The sequence below is a fragment of the Borostomias antarcticus genome (assembly GCF_949987555.1).
Source record: "Borostomias antarcticus genome assembly, contig: scaffold_101, whole genome shotgun sequence".
NCBI classification, from domain to species: domain Eukaryota; kingdom Metazoa; phylum Chordata; class Actinopteri; order Stomiiformes; family Stomiidae; genus Borostomias; species Borostomias antarcticus.
Window position 1 is genome coordinate 477,383 of NW_028175757.1, and position 23,610 is coordinate 500,992.

The following is a 23,610-nucleotide window of genomic DNA, read 5'->3' on the forward strand; positions in this document are numbered from 1 at the left end:
CTCCACAGACCTCCCCTCTCCTCCACAGACCTCCCCTCTCCTCCACAGACCTCCCCTCTCCTCCACAGACCTCCCCTCTCCTCCACAGACCACCCTCTCCTCCACAGACCACCCTCTCCTCCACAGACCACCCTCTCCTCCACAGACCTCCCTCTCCTCCAGAGACCACCCCTGTCCTCCACAGACCACCCTCTCCTCCACAGACCACCCTCTCCTCCACAGACCTCCCCTCTCCTCCACAGACCTCCCCTCTCCTCCACAGACCTCCCCTCTCCTCCACAGACCACCCTCTCCTCCACAGACCACCCTCTCCTCCACAGACCACCCTCTCCTCCACAGACCACCCTCTCCTCCACAGACCACCCTCTCCTCCACAGACCTCCCTCTCCTCCAGAGACCACCCCTCTCCTCCACAGACCTCCCCTCTCCTCCACAGACCACCCCTCTCCTCCACAGACCTCCCCTCTCCTCCACAGACCTCCCCTCTCCTCCACAGACCACCCCTCTCCTCCACAGACCTCCCCTCTCCTCCACAGACCACCCTCTCCTCCACAGACCACCCTCTCCTCCACAGACCTCCCCTCTCCTCCACAGACCACCCTCTCCTCCACAGACCTCCCCTCTCCTCCACAGACCTCCCCTCTCCTCCACAGACCACCCTCTCCTCCACAGACCTCCCCTCTCCTCCACAGACCTCCCCTCTCCTCCACAGACCACCCTCTCCTCCACAGACCACCCCTCTCCTCCACAGACCTCCCCTCTCCTCCACAGACCACCCTCTCCTCCACAGACCACCCTCTCCTCCACAGACCACCCTCTCCTCCACAGACCTCCCCTCTCCTCCACAGACCACCCTCTCCACAGACCACCCCTCTCCTCCACAGACCTCCCCTCTCCTCCACAGACCTCCCCTCTCCTCCACAGACCACCCTCTCCTCCACAGACCTCCCCTGTCCTCCACAGACCTCCCCTCTCCTCCACAGACCACCCTCTCCTCCACAGACCTCCCCTCTCCTCCACAGACCACCCTCTCCTCCACAGACCTCCCCTCTCCTCCACAGACCACCCTCTCCTCCACAGACCTCCCCTCTCCTCCACAGACCTCCCCTGTCCTCCACAGACCTCCCCTCTCCTCCACAGACCACCCTCTCCTCCACAGACCACCCTCTCCTCCACAGACCACCCTCTCCTCCACAGACCACCCTCTCCTCCACAGACCTCCCCTCTCCTCCACAGACCTCCCCTCTCCTCCACAGACCACCCTCTCCTCCACAGACCACCCTCTCCTCCACAGACCTCCCCTCTCCTCCACAGACCACCCCTCTCCTCCACAGACCTCCCCTCTCCTCCACAGACCACCCTCTCCTCCACAGACTCCCCTGTCCTCCACAGACCTCCCCTCTCCTCCACAGACCACCCCTGTCCTCCACAGACCACCCCTGTCCTCCACAGACCACCCTCTCCTCCACAGACCACCCTCTCCTCCACAGACCACCCTCTCCTCCACAGACCTCCCCTCTCCTCCACAGACCACCCTCTCCTCCACAGACCACCCTCTCCTCCACAGACCTCCCCTCTCCTCCACAGACCACCCCTCTCCTCCACAGACCTCCCCTCTCCTCCACAGACCACCCTCTCCTCCACAGACTCCCCTCTCCTCCACAGACCACCCTCTCCTCCACAGACCTCCCCTCTCCTCCACAGACCTCCCCTGTCCTCCACAGACCACCCTCTCCTCCACAGACCACCCTCTCCTCCACAGACCTCCCCTCTCCTCCACAGACCACCCTCTCCTCCACAGACCTCCCCTCTCCTCCACAGACCCCCCTCTCCTCCACAGACCACCCTCTCCTCCACAGACCACCCTCTCCTCCACAGACCACCCTCTCCTCCACAGACCTCCCCTCTCCTCCACAGACCACCCTCTCCTCCACAGACCACCCCTGTCCTCCACAGACCTCCCCTCTCCTCCACAGACCTCCCCTCTCCTCCACAGACCACCCTCTCCTCCACAGACCACCCTCTCCTCCAGAGACCACCCCTGTCCTCCACAGACCTCCCCTCTCCTCCACAGACCTCCACTCTCCTCCACAGACCACCCCTCTCCTCCACAGACCTCCCCTCTCCTCCACAGACCTCCCCTCTCCTCCACAGACCTCCCCTCTCCTCCACAGACCACCCTCTCCTCCACAGACCACCCTCTCCTCCAGAGACCACCCCTGTCCTCCACAGACCTCCCCTCTCCTCCACAGACCTCCACTCTCCTCCACAGACCACCCCTCTCCTCCACAGACCTCCCCTCTCCTCCACAGACCACCCTCTCCTCCACAGACCCCCCTCTCCTCCACAGACCACCCTCTCCTCCACAGACCACCCTCTCCTCCAGAGACCACCCCTGTCCTCCACAGACCTCCCCTCTCCTCCACAGACCTCCACTCTCCTCCACAGACCACCCCTCTCCTCCACAGACCTCCCCTCTCCTCCACAGACCTCCCCTCTCCTCCACAGACCTCCCCTCTCCTCCACAGACCACCCTCTCCTCCACAGACCACCCTCTCCTCCACAGACCACCCTCTCCTCCACAGACCACCCCTCTCCTCCACAGACCTCCCCTCTCCTCCACAGACCACCCTCTCCTCCACAGACCTCCCCTCTCCTCCACAGACCACCCTCTCCTCCACAGACCTCCCCTCTCCTCCACAGACCTCCCCTCTCCTCCACAGACCACCCTCTCCTCCACAGACCAACCTCTCCTTCACAGACCACCCCTGTCCTCCACAGACCACCCTCTCCTCCACAGACCACCCTCTCCTCCACAGACCACCCTCTCCTCCACAGACCACCCTCTCCTCCACAGACCACCCTCTCCTCCACAGACCCCCCTCTCCTCCACAGACCCCCCTCTCCTCCACAGACCACCCTCTCCTCCACAGACCACCCTCTCCTCCACAGACCTCCCCTCTCCTCCACAGACCTCCCCTGTCCTCCACAGACCACCCTCTCCTCCACAGACCACCCTCTCCTCCACAGACCTCCCCTCTCCTCCACAGACCACCCTCTCCTCCACAGACCTCCCCTCTCCTCCACAGACCTCCCCTGTCCTCCACAGACCACCCCTGTCCTCCACAGACCACCCTCTCCTCCACAGACCACCCTCTCCTCCACAGACCACCCCTGTCCTCCACAGACCACCCCTGTCCTCCACAGACCACCCTCTCCTCCACAGACCTCCCCTGTCCTCCACAGACCTCCCCTGTCCTCCACAGACTCCCCTCTCCTCCACAGACCACCCTCTCCTCCACAGACCTCCCCTCTCCTCCACAGACCTCCCCTCTCCTCCACAGACCACCCCTCTCCTCCACAGACCCCCCCTGTCCTCCACAGACCACCCTCTCCTCCACAGACAGTGTGGAGATGTTGAGCTGGTTGGGGGGGGGGGGGGGGTTGAGGGGGAGGTGCTTCGAGGGAGGGAGGGTGGGAGGGAGGGAGGGGATGGGAGAAGTTGCTTGGGAGGAAAGGTGGTGTGAGTGGTTCAGCGTGAGGAATCTGACAGCCAATGGAGGCCATACGGACCGACTGGCCTCGGGCGTGGACCAAGAGGGGCAACGCAAACAACTACTCACAACACCATCTATGTTGCCTCTCCCAACGCCTCAAACCAAGGAGGAATTATAAGCGTATTCACAGCAGTAACTCAGCGGTAACTTTCCACTACAGTGCTGTGTGCTGGGTATAATGACATATTGGGAGATTATTAGAGTACACATTCTTACATATTTCCGGGGGCGCACACCTACACACAAGTGCTAAGAGTGAGATTGACTTGAGATAGGCAAGGGGGTCCTGTGATTGATGGTAGCATTAGAAACTATAGCTTGAGATCCAAGATTTCAAGATTCCTTTATTTGTCACGTGTAATGTGCTGTACTGTACGGTGTACAGTCACAGTGAAACGCTGCTGCCGGCTCCAACATTGTGCTTGATACAGATAAATTCTAATACTCTGTTACAAATTACAAATTTACAATTACTAATTTACAAATTACGAAAATGACAAGAGTTTACAAATTAACATTGGCTTGCGGAAAGAAGCTCATCCTGAGTCTCTCCGTGTTCGCCCTGTGGGTGTGGTATCTCTTCCCTGACCGGAGCAGAGAGAACAGTCGGGTGGCTGGGGTCTCTCCGTGTTCGCCCTGTGGGTGTGGTATCTCTTCCCTGACCGGAGCAGAGAGAACAGTCGGGTGGCTGGGGTCTCTCCGTGTTCGCCCTGTGGGTGTGGTATCTCTTCCCTGACCGTAGCAGAGAGAACATCCTGAGTGTCTCTGTGTTCGCCCTGTGGGTGTGGTATCTCTTCCCTGACCGGAGCAGAGAGAACAGTCGGGTGGCTGGGGTCTCTCCGTGTTCGCCCTGTGGGTGTGGTATCTCTTCCCTGACCGGAGCAGAGAGAACAGTCGGGTGGCTGGGGTCTCTCCGTGTTCGCCCTGTGGGTGTGGTATCTCTTCCCTGACCGTAGCAGAGAGAACATCCTGAGTGTCTCTGTGTTCGCCCTGTGGGTGTGGTATCTCTTCCCTGACCGGAGCAGAGAGAACAGTCGGGTGGCTGGGGTCTCTCCGTGTTCGCCCTGTGGGTGTGGTATCTCTTCCCTGACCGGAGCAGAGAGAACAGTCGGGTGGCTGGGGTCTCTCCGTGTTCGCCCTGTGGGTGTGGTATCTCTTCCCTGACCGGAGCAGAGAGAACAGTCGGGTGGCTGGGGTCTCTCCGTGTTCGCCCTGTGGGTGTGGTATCTCTTCCCTGACCGTAGCAGAGAGAACAGTCGGGTGGCTGGGGTCTCTCCGTGTTCGCCCTGTGGGTGTGGTATCTCTTCCCTGACCGTAGCAGAGAGAAAAGTCGGGTGGCTGGGGTCTCTCCGTGTTCGCCCTGTGGGTGTGGTATCTCTTCCCTGACCGTAGCAGAGAGAACAGTCGGGTGGCTGGGGTCTCTCCGTGTTCGCCCTGTGGGTGTGGTATCTCTTCCCTGACCGTAGCAGAGAGAACAGTCGGGTGGCTGGGGTCTCTCAGGATCCTTTTGGCCTTTGTCTTGCATCTTTAGTAACATAACGCTATATGGATCCATGTCTTTATGACAGACACTCATATTTCATCAGTATCAGCAGTTTACCCGTGGCCAGGAGTTCAAAACATTTAATCTCAAATCAGATCCATCAGATTTTGAAATCCCATTCTGTGATCCAGGATCAGACAACTCAGACAGATTTTGTCCCGGTATGTCAAAGGAATTCAGGGTATGATCACCTCCAGATTCAGACATTTCAAGACGACCAGATCATAATTAGCAGTGCTTTATCAGGCCCACCTGTGGATTTTTCTCCAGGCTAAATAAGACGCTCGGTGGTTGTGTAATGAGAGATGCCATTGTCAACAGCTACTTTCGAAGTTGAAGTTGATTGCCTACCATGGACTAGTGCCTATTATTTGTAGATAATTATTTGATTAGATAATTATTTGATTATTCAAAAATGTAATTTATGATTGATATAATAATTGTACAGACAATTTGGTGATTCACAATCATCTAAAGAACCTGAAAGACTACAATCCTAATCTCCACAATGCCAGTTGACAGAATATGACCATGCTCATGTCTGCCATCTGGTGTCTAGTTCTGAAACTGCGGATCTCAGCTGCAGGAGCTGGGCTCTCATTTTGGAGTCCTGTGAGGCTACTCTCATTTGAACTCAGTCCTATTAGGCTTCTCTGTTACTGTGTTCTGCGGTGCATGTCAGTATATTTCCGCAGCTTCAGTAACGGTTGAGTTATCGGCCCAGACTGGGTTCAACTGTCTTTGTCAGTCAGACAGTAACCTCTGTCTGTCAGCTCTGTGGAGTAGGTGAGTATTAGACATAGCATAGGGCCAGTCATGCCTTTCTTCACACTCATACGGAAACTATGGGGAACATATATTTTTTGCCAGACTGTAAGAATCCGTCCAAACTCTGGGACCATTGGGGTTTTTATAATTGTTTGATGGTAATAAATTGTAGCCTAATAGTACAACTCTATTAATGCTCTTAGTGACAATTGAAAGTGCGTCAGCTGCATTACTAAGTTATGACACACTTACTCTAACCCACCCACATTACCGGAAATGGCATATTGGTGGTTGACCACGACCAGACCCAATGATGTAGGCTGGTGAGTAAGGGATACAGTAAATGAGTCCATGACTCATGATAACAAAAACAATCAAATGGACTGCATACCGCTATGCTATTGAAGAGGCCTTTGAGAATATTATTCTTTACTATTTATAGTTGATGTAGACATATGTTAATATATATATATATAATAATCAGTATATTATATATGTATATATTATATTATGTTATATATTATATTATATGTTATGTAATATGTTAAGAATGAAAATCTTTGTTTGTTTGCTTGTTAAGTGATGAGGGATGATGAGTCCATGACTCAGTGGACTCATGATTCAGTAGACGCTGCCATCTCTGAGATGTGATGGGATTTGACCAGACTTGCCCTCTCCCCAGGTAGTAACTGGTGCTTTCCACTTTATTCTAGCCAATCACTCGCAGTAATGGAGCCAATTCCCACCCATTACTAACCCTAAAATGGAGCATTTCTGTGAGGTGAACTGGCAGAGAACAAGTGCAATCTGGTCAGGATTAGGGTTAGCCTCCTGTGTGAGATCTGAATGTTCACTTGAAAGGATGTGGGTGTCTGAGTAGTACGAGTCTATCTGACTGTGTATCGCTGCTGGCAGAGTGTGTGTGTGTGTGTGTGTGTGTGTGTGTGTGTGTGTGTGTTCGTTCCCTGGTGACACTGTGCTCCTCCTCCCATAGATGGACCAGGCCGGAGGTTGTGGGAAGGCCAGGGCGGTGAAGAGGCCAGGCGCTGGCTGGGTGGAGGTTGTGGGAAGGCCAGGGCGGTGAAGAGGCCAGGCGCTGGCTGGGTGGAGGTTGTGGGAAGGCCAAGGCGGTGAAGAGGCCAGGCGCTGGCTGGGTGGAGGTTGTGGGAAGGCCAAGGCGGTGAAGAGGCCAGGCGCTGGCTGGGTGGAGGTTGTGGGAAGGCCAAGGCGGTGAAGAGGCCAGGCGCTGGCTGGGTAGGACCAGGCTGGAGGTTGTGGGAAGGCCAGGGCGGTGAAGAGGCCAGGCGCTGGCTGGGTAGGACCAGGCTGGAGGTTGTGGGAAGGCCAGGGCGGTGAAGAGGCCAGGCGCTGGCTGGGTAGGACCAGGCTGGAGGTTGTGGGAAGGCCAGGGCGGTGAAGAGGCCAGGCGCTGGCTGGGTAGGACCAGGCTGGAGGTTGTGGGAAGGCCAGGGCGGTGAAGAGGCCAGGCGCTGGCTGGGTAGGACCAGGCTGGAGGTTGTGGGAAGGCCAGGGCGGTGAAGAGGCCAGGCGCTGGACCAGGCTGGAGGTTGTGGGAAGGCCAGGGCGGTGAAGAGGCCAGGCGCTGGCTGGGTAGGACCAGGCTGGAGGTTGTGGGAAGGCCAGGGCGGTGAAGAGGCCAGGCGCTGGCTGGGTAGGACCAGGCTGGAGGTTGTGGGAAGGCCAGGGCGGTGAAGAGGCCAGGCGCTGGCTGGGTAGGACCAGGCTGGAGGTTGTGGGAAGGCCAGGGCGGTGAAGAGGCCAGGCCCAGGCGCTGGCTGGGTAGTGCTGAGCGTGCTTGGGGCCGGTCTGCTCTGTGTTCTCCTGTCCAGAGCCAACAGTGTTTAGCCAGCCCCATGAGAGTGGTTTGCCTGAGGGAGGTGTGTGTGTGTGTGTGTGTGGGGGGGGGGGGTATTTTGGACACGGATGCCAGAGCAGAAGGCATAGAAGCAATCCTGTCCCAAGTCGCAGATTTTGTTCTTGTGTTTTCTATTTTGTTCTTAATAGTTTGTTCTTAATTGATTTTGTGAAAAAGACCTGAAATGTAATTGAAAATGGTGAGTGGCAGATCTAGCAGAGCCACTGGTTAGAAGAGAATAAAATATAGAACAATGTCCCACTTGCTTATTTCATGATGCAGACATTTTTATACAATAACTTAGACTTTCAAAATATAGGCAGGGCTGTAGTGAAATGGTCGGCTTATAATGATAGCCAACACATTCTTAGCTGTAGCCTACAAAGTGCACTTGAAATTCAATAAAGCCTTTAAATGTGTCCCGTAACAGTGGTGGCATGTTGTTTGATGGATTTCCCGGTTTCTCGTTCGGTTCTTCCACGGGGATCAGGAGATGATCCAGTTTGTCCACTCCTCCTGTCAGCAGACCGGGGATCAGGAGATGAACCCAGTTTGTCCACTCCTCCTGTCAGCAGACCGGGGATCAGGAGATGATCCAGTTTGTCCACTCCTCCTGTCCGCAGACCGGGGATCAGGAGATGAACCCAGTTCGTCCACTCCTCCTGTCAGCAGACCGGGGATCAGGAGATGAACCCAGTTTGTCCACTCCTCCTGTCAGCAGACCGGACCTCCCAATACAAAGAAGCGCTGGGAACATTAAATCAATTACATAAACGCGAGATCAAAGATAAAGGAAATACAACGTGACAATCGAAGAGATTGAGAGGCGAGTTCAAAAGAATGTGATAATCCAATTTAAATGCACACATCACATTTGGGACGGCTTTGAGGAATCTGCATTTCGCATTGGGACCATTTTCATTCTTAACATATGTCTACACCAACTATAAATAGTAAAGAATAATATTGTCAAAGGTCTCTTCAATAGCATAGCGGTATGCAGTCCATTTGATTGTTTTTGTTAAAACGTTCAGGGTTTCGCACATCACGTTGTACCACATTCTACACCTTGCCAAGCTTGTGTCTGGTGTCAAGCTAGCCTGAACAGATACTTTGAGACATCTCATTTCTTCACCTCATTCCTGAGACAGGACTGCGCCCACCCCTTGTGTAAGCAATTTAAACCTGATAGCAGATCATCTGCCCTATCTTCACAGAAAATCTTTGTTAACTCAAGATCTCATGCGCTTTGCTTTAAACAAACACCCACATTATGTTTTTTACGCGCAAAAACCCGACCTTACCGTTTACTGTTTATGATTAGGCGACAACATTTTTTTAATTCAAGACGCCGTTTGATTTGTGCGACCCAGAAGCCTTCGTTCCGTTTCCCCATGGAAACGCTTTGTACAGGTGCCTGAACGAATGTGCACACCGACCAAAGTTTAGTAATATGAACTTATTGCCAAGCGGAATATGTTTTTATTTATCTGTAGCAATGTGTTGGCTAACTTCAGGGGTCGACGCATCTTGGTGGTGAGTAGATAGTGAATTTAAATTTAACTGAATTATTATGATTACACTGACATTATGCATTTCGCTTGTCGACCGGAATATGGTGATTATGGTGACTGGGCATAATATAGCCTACCACTGGAGAGCATTATTGTGCAACCTTTATCGATTATTTTCCAATCCTACTCATATTGCAGTGGAGTAGCCGTTCCCTAATATCAAACATTCACGTAGCTTAACGAGTGGTCAAAGTCATTGAAAACGCTTTCATGCTTTTGTAATGCAGGTACATGGGTACCCTCGGGTCGCAAGTGATGTGCAACAACATCCCAGGCTTAACAGCGGCAGCTGTGCCGCCAGCATCCCAAAGTCATGCAGGCGATCGGAGCCGGGATGAAGGACTGGATCGAGTGGCAACATCAGTTTCAAACCCACCGCTGGAACTGCAACACCATGGCGCGGGACCACAACGTGTTCGGACGGCTGCTGCTGCGTAGTACGTATTCGAATAAGCTATGCAGCAACGGTGCATGCAACTGCAGATGTCTGATATGCACCATTTGAGCCTAACTTAGCAATTATTAATGAATTAACTTTTATCACGGCAGACATAGAACATTGTGTAAAATGCCTGATAATGTTGGGTTGTATTTAGGCCTATGTGTGCTGGTACTTTAGAAATAGATATAGCCTACCAATTTCTCCACGGAGTTCATACAAAGGAAGCGCGATTGTGCATTGGTGTCAGGGTTGCCAGATTGGTGTGATGTTTTCCAGCCCAATGAGTGCTCAAAATCCGCCGAATGTGATAAAAAACCGCCCAAATATTATAGTATATAATATATAGCAGTGCATGCTAAGAAAAATGCCTTTCAGTTGAAATACCGAAAATAATAGCTCGTGGTAAACTGCAACACACGCCTACACATATGTCACACACACAGCTACAGAGAGAAAGTTGCGTAATCCCATGAAATAGTCAAAGAAATGATAATGCAGGCAACAAATTATAATAACACATGAGAAGCATGGCTATATCATGAACAGAGGAACTGCGGTCATAGACAAGAGAGCAACTCAAGATAAGATGACAAGCTAGATAACAAGCTTTAGTGGTGACAAGAAACCGCAGAATGTGACAAGTGGACTAGGCTACACAAGTTCCAATGGTAGGCCTATATAACCACCTGTATAACCACCTGTATAACCACCCATGAATACCCTGCCTGCTCGCCTACAATAACCGAGTCAGGAGTGTGATACTCAGGCAGGCAAGCAGGCAGAGACACAAGTAGGCTAATTAGATTAATTAATTAATCACTCAATTAGCGACATCCAGAAACACCTGCTGTATAGTATTAAGTAAAAATGTCTTACCGTCACGCCGAACAGGCCAGGAGTCCATTCCAACTTCTCACGTAACTCGTCAATGTAAAACTATGTACATGTGGTGAACTTGCTAATTTGCAAGTATTAATAGATGGTTGAGTCAAAGCTCCCCAACAACTGTCGGGGAGGGTGGGACGTTCCCTGCAAACACGCAACGCAGACGTTCAGATCACGTCTTAATAACGTCCGTCGGTCCAGAACCCCATTTGTACGTCTGCTGGACCCCTCAATATTCACACGTCGGGCTTGGACCCCTCTAAGACGTCTGTGGACGTGCAAAACGGGTTCAATATCTGAACGTCTAAAAAAACATTCATTCTGGCTCCTAATTGGATGTCTTTGGACGTCCGAAAATGACGAAAAAGACATCTAAAAGACGTCTTTTAGACGTGTCTTTGCTCAGTGGGTCCCATGCGATTTCTGCCATCATCTTTAGCGTCACTTGGGAAAGTTCTCTCTCCACATGAGCATTTGATATGGGCAGATGAGCATCTGATATGGGCAGAGTGAGCAATCTGATTGCGCCAAGTGCCACATCCTGAAAGCACTGATTTCCTCCGGCATCTTTAAAGGCCTCTATCTCCAGCCAAAAGGCATCGATGCGGTGATCAGAAACCTGCTGATCCCACATCCCCACGTTGGCATCTTTAGGTTTCTTCGGGGGTAGATTTGACTCCGACCTCGACCTTCTCCTTGACCGTGTGAATCAAATGCATTGAACAGAGAGAGCTCCCTCGCCCCTAATTGGACAGGTGCACATCTCCCACCCAATTAACATCATTGGATAAAATTGAAAAGTCTGTCCCGCCAGTTTTATTTTTATTTTTTTAAACGCCCGCCCAATGCTATTTTTTCCAGCCCAACCGCCCAATGCTATTTTTTCCAGCCAAACGTGATCAAAAGAAGCCCAATTGGGCGTGAACCCGCCCAATCTGGCAACACTGATTGGTGTGAGACTTTTCTGTAGGCTATATCCCTCAGCTGCATGGAAACCTTACGCAGGCTTATGCTTTAAGAATTTAAGAATAGGCTCTCATGTAGGCTGTATCGGAGTAAAATTGTGTAAAGCATTTCGCCCCACTGTAGGCTAGATGACTTAGTTTTCCCCAAAGCTTGCATCGCATTCCATACATTGTCTCACTTTACAGTCGCACATTTATCAAGTTGACGCACCCGCTCGCTGCTGCGATCGGTATCAGACTGCGCTGCTCAAAACTGTCACACACCTGACAGATGTGAACTCAATGCAGAGCAACCTGTCAGGTTAGAATCGATGTCAGTCATCTCGCATCCCGTCACCAGTTTAAGCCCCACTGGCCAGTGAAAAACGTCTGCAGTTCGCACAAGGTTATAATCTGTTTTTGTGATAATATGAAGATCTGATTGTTCCCAATCCCTTAAATTAACCAGAGAGTTTTTGTGGTGGCACTTGTTGAAGGTTTTAGCCTACTGACGATGACCGGGAGTTCACTTATATCCCTACCCGATGCACTTGGCCTACTATATTGTAGGCCAAGTCATTTAGGATAAAAGCGTCTGCTAAATTACTAAAATGTAAAATGTCTTGGTTTGGGCCTAATCTCGGCTCCTAATCGGCCCTGTGGTATTCGGACCTCCCAGAGTAGCTCCGGTTGTGTCACACGACATTAGGCGGCCCACTTGACAGGCACCATTAGGTATCGCCGGAGCACCGTGTGAAGCTACTTATTGTCAACGTCAGTCAAGCCCCCAGGATTCGAAATCTAAAGTGAAGGCCTATTGAACCGCGCCATCTTGGCTAGATTTGTAGTCACTTGGCTATTTCCGGTGACTTTTGACTTGCGCAGTTGAGCTTCTCTGGCCGACGCGCGTCCACGAAAAAGTTCACATTTATCTGAAATGTAGACGCACGTTCCCGGCTCTCTCGGCTCTCCCCGCTTTGATTTAGCAATGAAAACCGGTTTGCATATTAACCTGTTTTTGTCAAATATATCAATTGGAGAAATTATTTTTTGATCCTGGCATCTTAGTTTTAACAGGTTAAATATAATTGAACATGTTTTGTTTGCTAGTAGATGGTATTCATTCCGTTCGCGATAACGTTATTGCAGCCAGGCTAAATTCCTCCAGGGAGCCAGTGACAGGCGAGTTGAAGAGCTTCACTCCCCGCCAGCAGGAGCTCTGGCCGCGGCTACCGCATCTCGGATAACCCGCTGAGTTCATGGCTGCTATTTCACATTCGCCCTTGATCAATCCCAATACCGATCCATGGTAATAATGAATCAATCGTTCAGATCAGATCGGAAGTGCTGCATGAATGTTACAACATCATTGTTACCTTTATTAACATAACCATAGCCTACATTTATCTCTCTAACGTTAGGCTATCCATCTTACACCAGTCGGCCATTCGATAGCTGGAAGCGGTGAACGCCAACGTTGACTGAAAACACCCAAACTCAGTGTATCGTTTCATCTTCATGCTACACATCAACTCCTTTACATTGTATGTGAATAAATTCCTGTTATTCTAAAAATATCCCATTTCTGTCCATTCCTGGAAAAGGCTAATAATTGCTGTCAAATGATCACTCCAGTTTATCACCGTATCCCACTACCATTTCAACTATGCACAGGAGGTTGTCTTGTGGTCATTTTCATTAAAAAATGATTAGCCTGATCAGTTTGTTGTGGGGGGGGGGCATTAAAAGCATTACAAATTAGACATTAAAAGCATTAAAACGAAATGTGAAACATTATATATATATATATATATATATATGTGTGTATGGAGCAATTGTTTTTAATGTCCGACTTTTGTCTGTGCTGTTCAGTAAATGTGCATCTGTCCTAATTTATTGTAGCCTATCTATCTACTACACAACCTAGTTCAAATTTATGAATCTCCCGCGGAAGTCAGGAGGGTTGGCAAGTAGGCTATGGTCACTGCTCCCCAGTAAAATTGAATAATTGAGGGGTTACTTACAGTACAAAAAAGTACAGCATTTGTAGAACTCGGATGATACTACATAAATTGCCATGCAAAGCCAGAGACTGTTGCTTGTAGACGACAAGACTGCTGTAACCATTCAAATGTGGAGGCTACACTGCATTGAAGGTGGGTTGGCTTACTTGACACAGAACACAGAAAACGGACACCACAAAAAAGGGCTTAAAGCAGGTCCTAAACAGCAGCAGGTCTGGTTGAGGTGTGAACTGGTCTCCTAAAAATGGCTTGAGCTGTGAGGATAAGAGGAGGCACACTGTTTCTGTTATTACATTTCAATAATAGAATATGACACACAAACCACATACATACACACATACACATACAGCCCGTCTTGGTTTAAAGCCCACTCACCAACGTCAAGGTGCAAGCCTATCGAGTGGGAACACGAGACCAATCACGAACAGGACAAACTCAGACGGGACAACACAGCATACAAATAATCAAGGAATATGTATGTTGTCATGCTGTTTCACATTTCGTTTTAATGCTTTTAATGTCTAATTTGTAATGCTTTTAATGCCCCCCCCCCGCAATTTGGTTTGGAAATGCTCCCTATTTCTGAGGTCCCAAGGTTGGTGAGTATGGCAAGCTATAAGCTATTAATACAAGCATACCGCTCAAAAAGGGCTTAATACATACAACAAACTGATCAGGCTAATCATTTTTAATGAAAATGACCACAAGACAACCTCCTGTGCATAGTTGAAATGGTAGTGGGATACGGTGATAAACTGGAGTGATCATTTGACAGCAATTATTAGCCTTTTCCAGGAATGGACAGAAATGGGATATTTTTAGAATAACAGGAATTTATTCACATACAATGTAAAGGAGTTGATGTGTAGCATGAAGATGAAACGATACACTGAGTTTGGGTGTTTTCAGTCAACGTTGGCGTTGACCGCTTCCAGCTATCGAATGGCCGACTGGTGTAAGATGGATAGCCTAACGTTAGAGAGATAAATGTAGGCTATGGTTATGTTAATAAATGTAACAATGATGTTGTAACATGCATGCAGCACTTCCGATCTGATCTGAACGATTGATTCATTGTTACCATGGATCGGTATTGGGATTGATCAAGGGCGAGTGTGAAATAGCAGCCACGAACTCAGCGGGTTATCCAAGATGCGGTAGCGGCGGCCAAAGCTCCTGCTGGCGGGGAGTGAAGCTCTTCAACTCGCCTGTCACTGGCTCCCTGGAGGAATTTAGCCTGGCTGCAATAACGTTATCGCGAACGGAATGAATACCATCTACTAGCAAACAAAACATGTTCAATTATATTTAACCTGTTAAAACTAGGATGCCAGGATCAAAAAATAATTTCTCCAATTGATATATTTGACAAAAACAGGTTAATATGCAAGCCGGTTTTCATTGCTAAATCAAAGCGGGGAGAGCCGAGAGAGCCGGGAACGTGCGTCTACATTTCAGATAAATGTGAACTTTTTCGTGGACGCGCGTCGGCCAGAGAAGCTCAACTGCGCAAGTCAAAAGTCACCGGAAGGCCAGAAAAGCACAACTGCGCAAGTCAAAAGTCACCGGAAATAGTCAAATGACTACAAATTTGCCAAGATGGCGCGGTTCAATAGTGCTTCATTGTTGATAGCGGCCAGTGAATGGAGTGGCTGTATCCAGTTAATATAATACATCCATGGTATAGCCCCGACACGGAAAACACATTATGAGCGTACGTTTAACGACCCCCGCGTATGTACATTAAATAAAGCAAGGCACTCTCTGTGTACAGGCGAGGGTGGCCGGGATTACCTGCGATTAATCTGTGCAAACAATTTACTTAAGACCGGCAAATGAAGACGGCGTAATTAAAGTCATTCCTCAAACGGCCTGACAGGGTGTGCAGCCGCAGGCTTAAGAAGCCAGACGGCACCGAATGGACTTCCCTTAAGTGTGCTTTTTTTATTTTTTATTAACGTCGTCCTGTGGCCCTCCCCTGACCTCTTGGCTCTTCATGTACGCTGAAGTACTTACGTTATTTTGAACTTCAGCGAAAGCACTAAAAAGTGCATTTTAGCCAGTATCTTATTATCCTAGCCAAGAAACAATTAGCTTGAGGAATTCACATTTTGCTCTTGGTCATGCTTGAACATTTTATGGGTGAAGAGTAATGATTGTCCCACAAAGAGGGTCTCTAAAACCCAAATCCTTTCTCAAAATATTCAAACTAAGTGAGCATGTGAGTAGTAAGAAACTAGGGGCCCAACTGACAATATGCCACTGTTAGATACAAATAGCTCCAGCCCAATCCCCAGGCCCCTGGAAGCCCGAGGGGGACATTATCAAATTTAGCAGAAAAACACACATTCTGTTTTATATTTTGTCAACCAAACTCTCTCCCCCCTCTCTCGTAAATAGACACAGGGGTCCTTTTTTGTGGGGAGGAGCCGTTTTCCTGCATATTCTAGCGAGTTGAGTATCAGCCAAATGTGTTTATCATATGCATGGTCATAGGCCTTCCCCTGCCTGTGGGGCCGTGGCTTCCGTTCATGTGGATGTGTGGCCTTTTTATACATCTGAAATGTAATCAGCCCCGGGTATAATAAAGTTTATTTAAAGGTAGAATAAAATTAGCCCTTTTTGAAATGTAGCTTGATCTCAAGCCCTAGAACTAGATCATTTTGACGAGCCAGTTTGTATTTCATTGCATTTTCCTTCAAGTATTTCATTATACTGTTTCAACCCCTTGAGGAGAAGCAAAGAACAGCTTCCACCAAGTACGCATGTCTCACTTCTATCCTGCTGCTAAATCGCTATACCTTTCAGAGAAAGCTTTCACAAACCACTGTGAAAAAGGTCTGTCTCAAGTTAATGGGCTTAGATTCACACTTGAGACCCAACATAACAAACAAAAAACACTTACCACAAACAAACATCCTTCATTACAACTGAGAGAATCTTTTATTCATACATCAAATAACCCCCAACCCTGTCGTAAATCTTAACGTTACAGTAATGTTTTTTTATGAAATGGCACACAGGAAGCATCGCTTGATAAACAACAAACAGATTATTTACCTCCAACTGAAGTAGCTGAAAGGCCCTGGATATCAAGATCATAGCAGCCCAGACTGAGGTCGTGACAATAATATATGTATTTTGAGGTCAAATCTTGACATTTAACACCTGTAGCTGGTGAATAATGGCAATCAGGTTGGTTATACCTTTTGAATATGTCATGTCATGTCTTGTCTCAGTAGGGATTCACACCCAGTAGCAGCAATCCTCATTTCCCGTCCTCCTCACCAATAAGAATGTTGTTTTGTTCCCCCGAGGTAACTAAAATGAACTTCAGAACTAGAAACTAGGGGCCCAACTGACAATATGCCACTGTTAGATACAAATAAAAATGATGAGCTCCTTCATTTAAACTAACCCAAAACGGTGAGATAAAACTCAAATCAAAACAAAAAGGTATCTCCTTCTTAAATGATAGTGTAGTGAGTCGTTTTATGGCGAGAACACACAAGATCAACAGAAAAAAAACAAATCAAATGAAACTTCAAAGATGTAAAGACGAGCCTGCCCAGTGGTGTAATGGAGGGGCGTGGTCATGTGAGGACAGAGTGGTCAGTGCAGTTTTGCTAGTGGCAGGTTTCTGCGAGCCAGTCCCAGGTCTACCACCCCATGTGTTCCACGTGATGTTCCTGCTGTTTACAAAGTAGTCGCCTACCTGTTTGCTGCTGTATTTCGGCGGGTTGGCCTTGTAGCTGTAATCCGAGTTGTTGTCGCCCGTGCCCACAAAGGTGTTGGTGGCGGGCAGGTCTTGGACGGCCTGGTGCTTCTTGGAGGCGGAGGGGGACTGGGGCTGCAGCTGGATGGAGGGGAGAGGGGAGTTGGAGCGGTAGTGGCGGCCCAGGTCGGGGATGCCCGGAGGGTAGTTGAGGGGCAGGTGGATCCGGGGGCTGTCGCTGACGCTGTCGTTGATGAGGTTGAACTTGAGGCCCTTCTGCAGGCTGGCCTCCTCGTCCTCCTCCAGGGGCTTGGCGGGCTTGGGGGCCTTGCCCTTTTTGCTCTTTTTGCCCTTGCCGTTCTTGGGGCCCTGCTTGGGCGCGTACAGGTCCTTGCTCTCCTTCTTCCCGGCCTGGTAGCCGCTCTTGGCGTCCTTCTGCAGACGGTGCCGGACGACCACGACGGCCACGATGACCAGGAGGACGCCGGCGAGGCCGGCCAGGCTGCCGTACAGGATGTTGCTGCGCTGGGCCTGGGCGTAGTTGGGGTCGCCGGCGATGTCCCTGTCCAGCGGGGTGTACAGGCTGTGGCCCACCAGGGACTCGATGAGGGTGACGTTGGCGATGGTCTCGTTGACGAAGATGTGGACCAGCGCCGTGGTGTGGCGCTGAGGCTTGCCCTTGTCGTTCACCCGTACCACCAGACGGTGCAGGCCGTTGTGCTTGCGCGCCAGCTCCTCAGCCAAGGTGATCTCCCCGCTGTTGGGGGATATGTGGAACAGCCCGTGGGGGTTGCCGCCGGTAATGCTGTAGACCAGCTCGGCGTTGGGCCCGGTGTCCATGTCCTCGGCTTCCACCACCGCCACGCGGGTCTCCGGCGCGGTGAGCGGCGGGAGGAACTTGAAGGTGGAGTTGGACGGCCTGGTGACGTAGGGGGCGTTGTCGTTCTCGTCCAGGACGTTGATGGTCACGCCCACGTAGGAGGAGCGGGGGGGGTCGCCGGCGTCCACGGCCCTCAGGCGGAAGGTGTAGGTGCTCTCCTTCTCCCGGTCGAAGGAGATGCTGGAGAGGATGGTGCCCGTGCCGTTCTGTATGATGAACTTGCCGTTGTCGGGCTCGACCGTTAGGCGCACTCGGGCGTTCTCGCCCTTGTCCGCGTCGATCACCGTCACCATGCCCACGGGGCTGAGGGGGGGCATGTTCTCCAGGACGGAGAAGCTGTAGCCGCTCAACATGAACTTGGGGTCGTTGTCGTTACGGTCCAGGACCCTGACCATGACCGTGGCGGTCCCCCTCAGGCTGGGGGAGCCCTTGTCCGAGGCCGCCACATGGAACTCGTAGTGCTCCCTGTGTTCCCGATCCAGCTGGTTCCTCACACGCACCTCCCCTGTGTTGGGATCTATCTCAAACAGGCCCTTGGTGGCCGAGTCCACGATGATGGAATAGGTCAGCTTGGCGTTGGAGCCGCTGTCGGCGTCCGTGGCGATCACGTCCAGGACTTTATCGCCCGGCTGGTTCTCCTCTGCGAAGTCCACCTCGAACACGGCCGGGGAGAAGACGGGGGCGTTGTCGTTCATGTCGGTGACCTGGACCTTCAGGGAGTTGATGCTGGAGAGAGCCGGGTTGCCAGAGTCCACCGCCACAATCTCGATCCGGTAGTCCTTGACACGCTCGTAGTCCAGCAATGTGGTGGTCTGCAGGAAGTAGTTCCTCTTGCGGTCGTTGGCCGACTCGCTGGCGGACCGCAGCTGGAACGGGACGTCGCCGGCAACCACGCAGGTGACCACGGCGTTCTCGCCCTCGTCGCGGTCCGAGACCTGGACCAGGGCCACAACGGTGCCGATGGGCATGTCCTCGGAGATGTTGGCCACGCCGTTCTGGTGGGTCACCAGGCCGATGCCGCGGATCTCGATGGCGGGTGCGTTGTCGTTCTGGTCCTTGACGATGATGGTCACCAGGACCTTCGAGCTCTTGGAGTTTGGCCCGCGGTCCTTGGCCACCACGAAGAACTTGAGGAAGTTCTGCTCCTCTCGGTCGACCAGTCCCTTGACGGAGATGACGCCCGTGGAGCGGTCGATGCGCAGCAGCCTCTGGACCGTGTACGAGGCCTGGTGGAGGCTGTAGTCGATCTCTCCGTTGGTGGCCAAGTCGGCATCGTTGGCCTTCACCTGTGGAGACACACGATGGGTCATGACCATTTTGAAGGAAAGTAACAAAACTGTATTCTGTCATCTGTCTGTCCACAGGTCTGTCCTGCGTTGGGCTTTGACAATGAATTGCTTCTTTTGTTCTGACGACACAAGTTAATGCTCTGTGTGATACTTAATATGCTATCAAAGCCAAGTGCACACCCCCACATAGACATCAAGTGACTGTCCTATGGGTCATTGGCATCTAATGGGGAGATAAGTGAACTGTTAATGTTCTTCTCATTATCAAAAGACACTTTCTTCCACTGGGGTCATTAGGAAGGGCTGGAGGAGTGGCAGGGATCGGCGACAATGGATTGTCTAGACCCTGCCTACATAATCCTGAGCATAATGTGAAGTCATCAGTCACCACGAGCCACCCAGTTACTGTACCTGGTAAATCACCTCTGAGTCATAATATCCTGTCAGTGACATTTAATCTGGTTTCATGTAGTTGCCCCTGGCGTAAGGTGTGACTGTTTAACCAGTGACTCAACACTTTTACTGTCAAGCCGAACCTTTGTGTTACTGAGACATTTTGTATGACCCACTAGGCATACCTAGATACACCTTTGGAACCTGTATACCATTACTCATTGTCGCACACATCTTACATAGCACTATATCACTTAGCACATATGAAACTCAAATAGGACTAGCCAGCCCACTGCGGAGCCATCATGGCTTAATCTGACTCAGTCATGAGATTATCCATGGGGATTATTGGTATTATTGCTCTATTTGACTCATTCCATTTCATTTGCCGCATAAACCAAATTCATTTCACTTAACATGCTCTTGGAAAGGGGTTCTTTGAGGAAGGAGAAATGCTTGATTGACACATCTGACCTGCTTAAGCGGTCTAATCAGACCATTTCCCTCTCGTTCATTTGCTACTGCGCCCTTTGAAAGATTGTGACGGGAGAGAGCACTCTCTCGACAAGCTCTTTGAAAACCAACTTGATCGCTCAAACTAATTGTTGACTAGAAGATTAACAGTTTAGAGCAATTTTATGCCTGGTATGCTTCAAATAGTTCCTGGAACAGAGCCAAGTCAACTGCTTCCCTGATCTAAGCATCGACTGCGCTGGCCCTGCAATCCAATATGCAATTCTCAGAACCTGTCAATAATTCACTAGGGCTTCGTGAAGCCAGCGTTCAAGAGGAGCGGTGGAAAAAAAGAGGACTTAAATCGATTGGCTGCGAAAATATGATTGAGTTTCATTGTTTCCTTAACCTTAACCCTGTTGTTTTTGAGGCAGTGCCCCGGCGCCTCGGGGGAACGGGAGGCCTAATGAAACAAGGGCGCTTGTCACACAGAGCCTGAGGGGCTGGAGTGCTCTCGAGGTGTCGGACCGGGTCGCCGGTGCCTCTGCTACGGTCTCAACCGCATCCAATTAGTCAGATACAGACTGGAAATGGGAAGATGAACACCCCTGACCCCCAGAGAGTGATGTTGATTTATGGACTGTAACAACAAGCCCCCGTAACATGAAACGGCAGCCATTTTGATGTGCGAGACACCGCCTCTCTGTCCGGACGAGGAGCCGAATGTGTGGGTTGGCGCGTGACGTCCTCACCTGTAGCACGGAGTGCCCCATGGGGCTGTTCTCGGGCAGCTCGGCCTCGTAGTGGGTCCTCTCGAACTTGGGCGCGTTGTCGTTCTGGTCGGTGACGCTGACCCTCAGGAGGGCGCTGCTGGCGCGCGGAGGCACGCCCCCGTCCACCACGCGGATGTTGAGGTCGTACGAGTCCTTCTGCTCGCGGTCCAGGTTGCCCATGACGATGAGCTGCGGCAGCTTCTCGTCCGTGTCCTCCGCCATTTGCAGGTTGAACAGCTGGCTGGCGTCGTGGCCCGTGCTCAGCGAGTACTCGGCCACGCCGTTGTGGCCCGAGTCCTTGTCGGTGGCCATGGGGATGGCGAACAGCTCCCCGATGTGCGTGTTCTCCGAGATGGACAGCGTGAGGATGGGCGAGGCGAACTGCGGCGTGTTGTCGTTGACGTCCAGCACCTCGATGCGCCCCTCGATCAGCCACTGGCCCTGGCCCATGATCAGGTCGGTGATGGACACCTCGAACTCCAGGAAGCACTTGGCGCCCTCGAAGAGGTTCCTGCAGTCCTTGAGCGACTCGCGGTCGATGGGGATCTCCGTGGTGTAGATCTCGCCCGTCTTGCCGTCAACGCGCAGGTAGGGCGCGCCCACCTCCAGTTTGTACAGGTGACCCGTGTCGGGCAGGCCCTCGTCCGCCGCCAGGCTGCCGATCAGCGTGTTGGGCGGCTGCTCCTCCGGCATCCGGTAGAGGATGTCGGTGGGGGCGGCGCCGCAGCAGACCAGCAGCGCGAGGGCCAACGCCAGCACGGCCCCGCGCCCCCACGCCATCACTCCGCCCGATTGGCACAGCATCGATCTGCAGGAAACAAACAGGGAGGGGCCAAAAAAACACGATTAGAGGACGGCTCACTCATCTCCCACAGAGGAGCCGGACATTGCCAAAAAACCTCTTAAAGACACTTGACTTTGAATCCCCGAAAGGCAGCTCTTCGGGATTTATGACGGGTCTTTTAAGGTATTACTGTACGCTTCATCTTCGCGAGGCACTAAACGTGTCGAGAACAATCACTCGTGCGAGACCTCTGACCTTGTATTTCTCCCAGGTGCTTCAGTACAGCAAGACACACACAGAGAGCACTGTGGGAAAAACTCAGTCTTCCATCGCCCCGTCTCATGTCGACAGCCTCTGATATGAACACAAGGCGGCCGAGTCCGTCAAATGTGCCGCAAACAAACATTGTGGCTAAACCCCACTTAGATGGATTTCCTTTGAAAGCGGACCCAGCGCTCAATGGGCAGCATGCTAATACCCGGTGCCAGGAATCTGGCTTTTGTTTCCTGGCTGATGAGATGTTGATCAAGGTAATTTACACAAAGCAACGCTCCGTTTTGATTCTTAACCTCTTTCGTCCCGTATTAATTACCGCTCCATTTCAGCGTTTTGTCTTTGATCACCGCCTCCCCAGGGGTGTGACACTTTTTCCCTCCCCCCCTCCGGCCGGAATTCACTTCATACGCGCACCCTTACGGATGCGATCGCGGGGGGGGGGGGGGGGGGGGGACCGATCGACGGGGTTTAATCTGTGGAGTTCTCGCATCCTTGTTTTGGAAAGGACTTCTTCTGCTCGCCCCCCCCCCACACCACCCCGACAGCCCTAGCCCCCCACACCTCAGGCTGTGATTTGGCGTCGTGGATGAGGAGGGGTGGGAGTGACCGATTTGCCTTTTCTTCCTCCTCCTCCTCCTCTTCCAGCTGGGCCACATACGTGCCCGAGTTGCTCTGCTGCAATCTGGACTGATTGCTTCAGAAGTGTGCCGCTGCACGCGGGCTTGAGTACGTGTGCTCATGTCGGCGCGTCTGAATGTGTGTATGCGTGAGATTGTATGGAATGCAATGATAAGAAGGAGAGAGAAACTTAATTTCTTAGATGTCTGGTCCCCTGGTGTCTTCTGGACTCATTATCGAGGCAAAAGAATGGGGCATGCAGTATGGGGAGAGAAGGAATGAGAGAGAGAGAGAGAGAGAGAGAGAGAGGGGGAGAGGGAGAGAGAGGGACAATGAGGGAGAGAGCGAAAGAGTGCTTTTCTAATCTTCCATTGGCCACTCCAGCTATTAAACATTCACTAGCAAAAGGCTCCCTCATTCAATCCTCATCAGTCTGCAGGGGAGAGGAGTGGAGGAGGGAGGGAGGGAGGGAGGGAGGGAGGGAGGGAGGGAGGGAGGGAGGGAGGGAGGGAGGGAGGGAGGGAGGGAGGGAGGGAGGGAGGGAGGGAGGGAGGGAGGGATGCAGGAGGATGGCGAAGGGAGGGAGTGGCTGTGACAACACACACACACACACACACACACCGCATTAAAGAGACACATTAACAATCTATCTGCACACGAGGCAGGCGTAGGCGCAGAGAGAGAGGAAAAAAGTGAATAAAAAGCCGATTTGGGTTTTTAATCCGTTGAGGTGAGGGTTGGAGGTCAGGCTACTTTCATGTTGCCCGCTGTGCTAATTGCAGAGTGCCCTCACGGAAGATTGGGGCCTTGTTCTCG

At 51.4% G+C, this 23,610-nt stretch overlaps 3 protein-coding genes across 3 annotated transcripts in view; 2 read left to right on the forward strand and 1 right to left on the reverse strand.

The window, feature by feature from the left end:
• Positions 1–9,823, forward strand: part of LOC311328615 (ankyrin repeat, SAM and basic leucine zipper domain-containing protein 1-like) — a gene marked incomplete at both ends in the record, with an annotated part of 42,790 nt that extends 32,967 nt beyond the window's left edge. The window contains one exon of the mRNA XM_084462560.1: positions 9,602–9,823. Coding sequence (XP_084318686.1) covers positions 9,602–9,823 — 222 coding nt within the window. The remainder of the gene's footprint in view (positions 1–9,601) is intronic.
• The window catches only part of LOC311328617 (protein-methionine sulfoxide oxidase mical3a-like), a gene marked incomplete at both ends in the record, with an annotated part of 126,304 nt that overhangs the window by 76,329 nt on the left and 26,365 nt on the right, over positions 1–23,610 (forward strand).
• LOC311328619 (protocadherin-1-like) lies at positions 16,972–21,920 on the reverse strand (the record flags this gene model as incomplete). Its single annotated transcript, XM_084462564.1, has 2 exons — positions 16,972–19,494; positions 21,096–21,920. The coding sequence occupies 2 exons, from the start codon at positions 21,918–21,920 to the stop codon at positions 17,158–17,160; spliced, it is 3,162 nt and encodes a 1,053-aa protein (XP_084318690.1). The 3' UTR covers positions 16,972–17,157.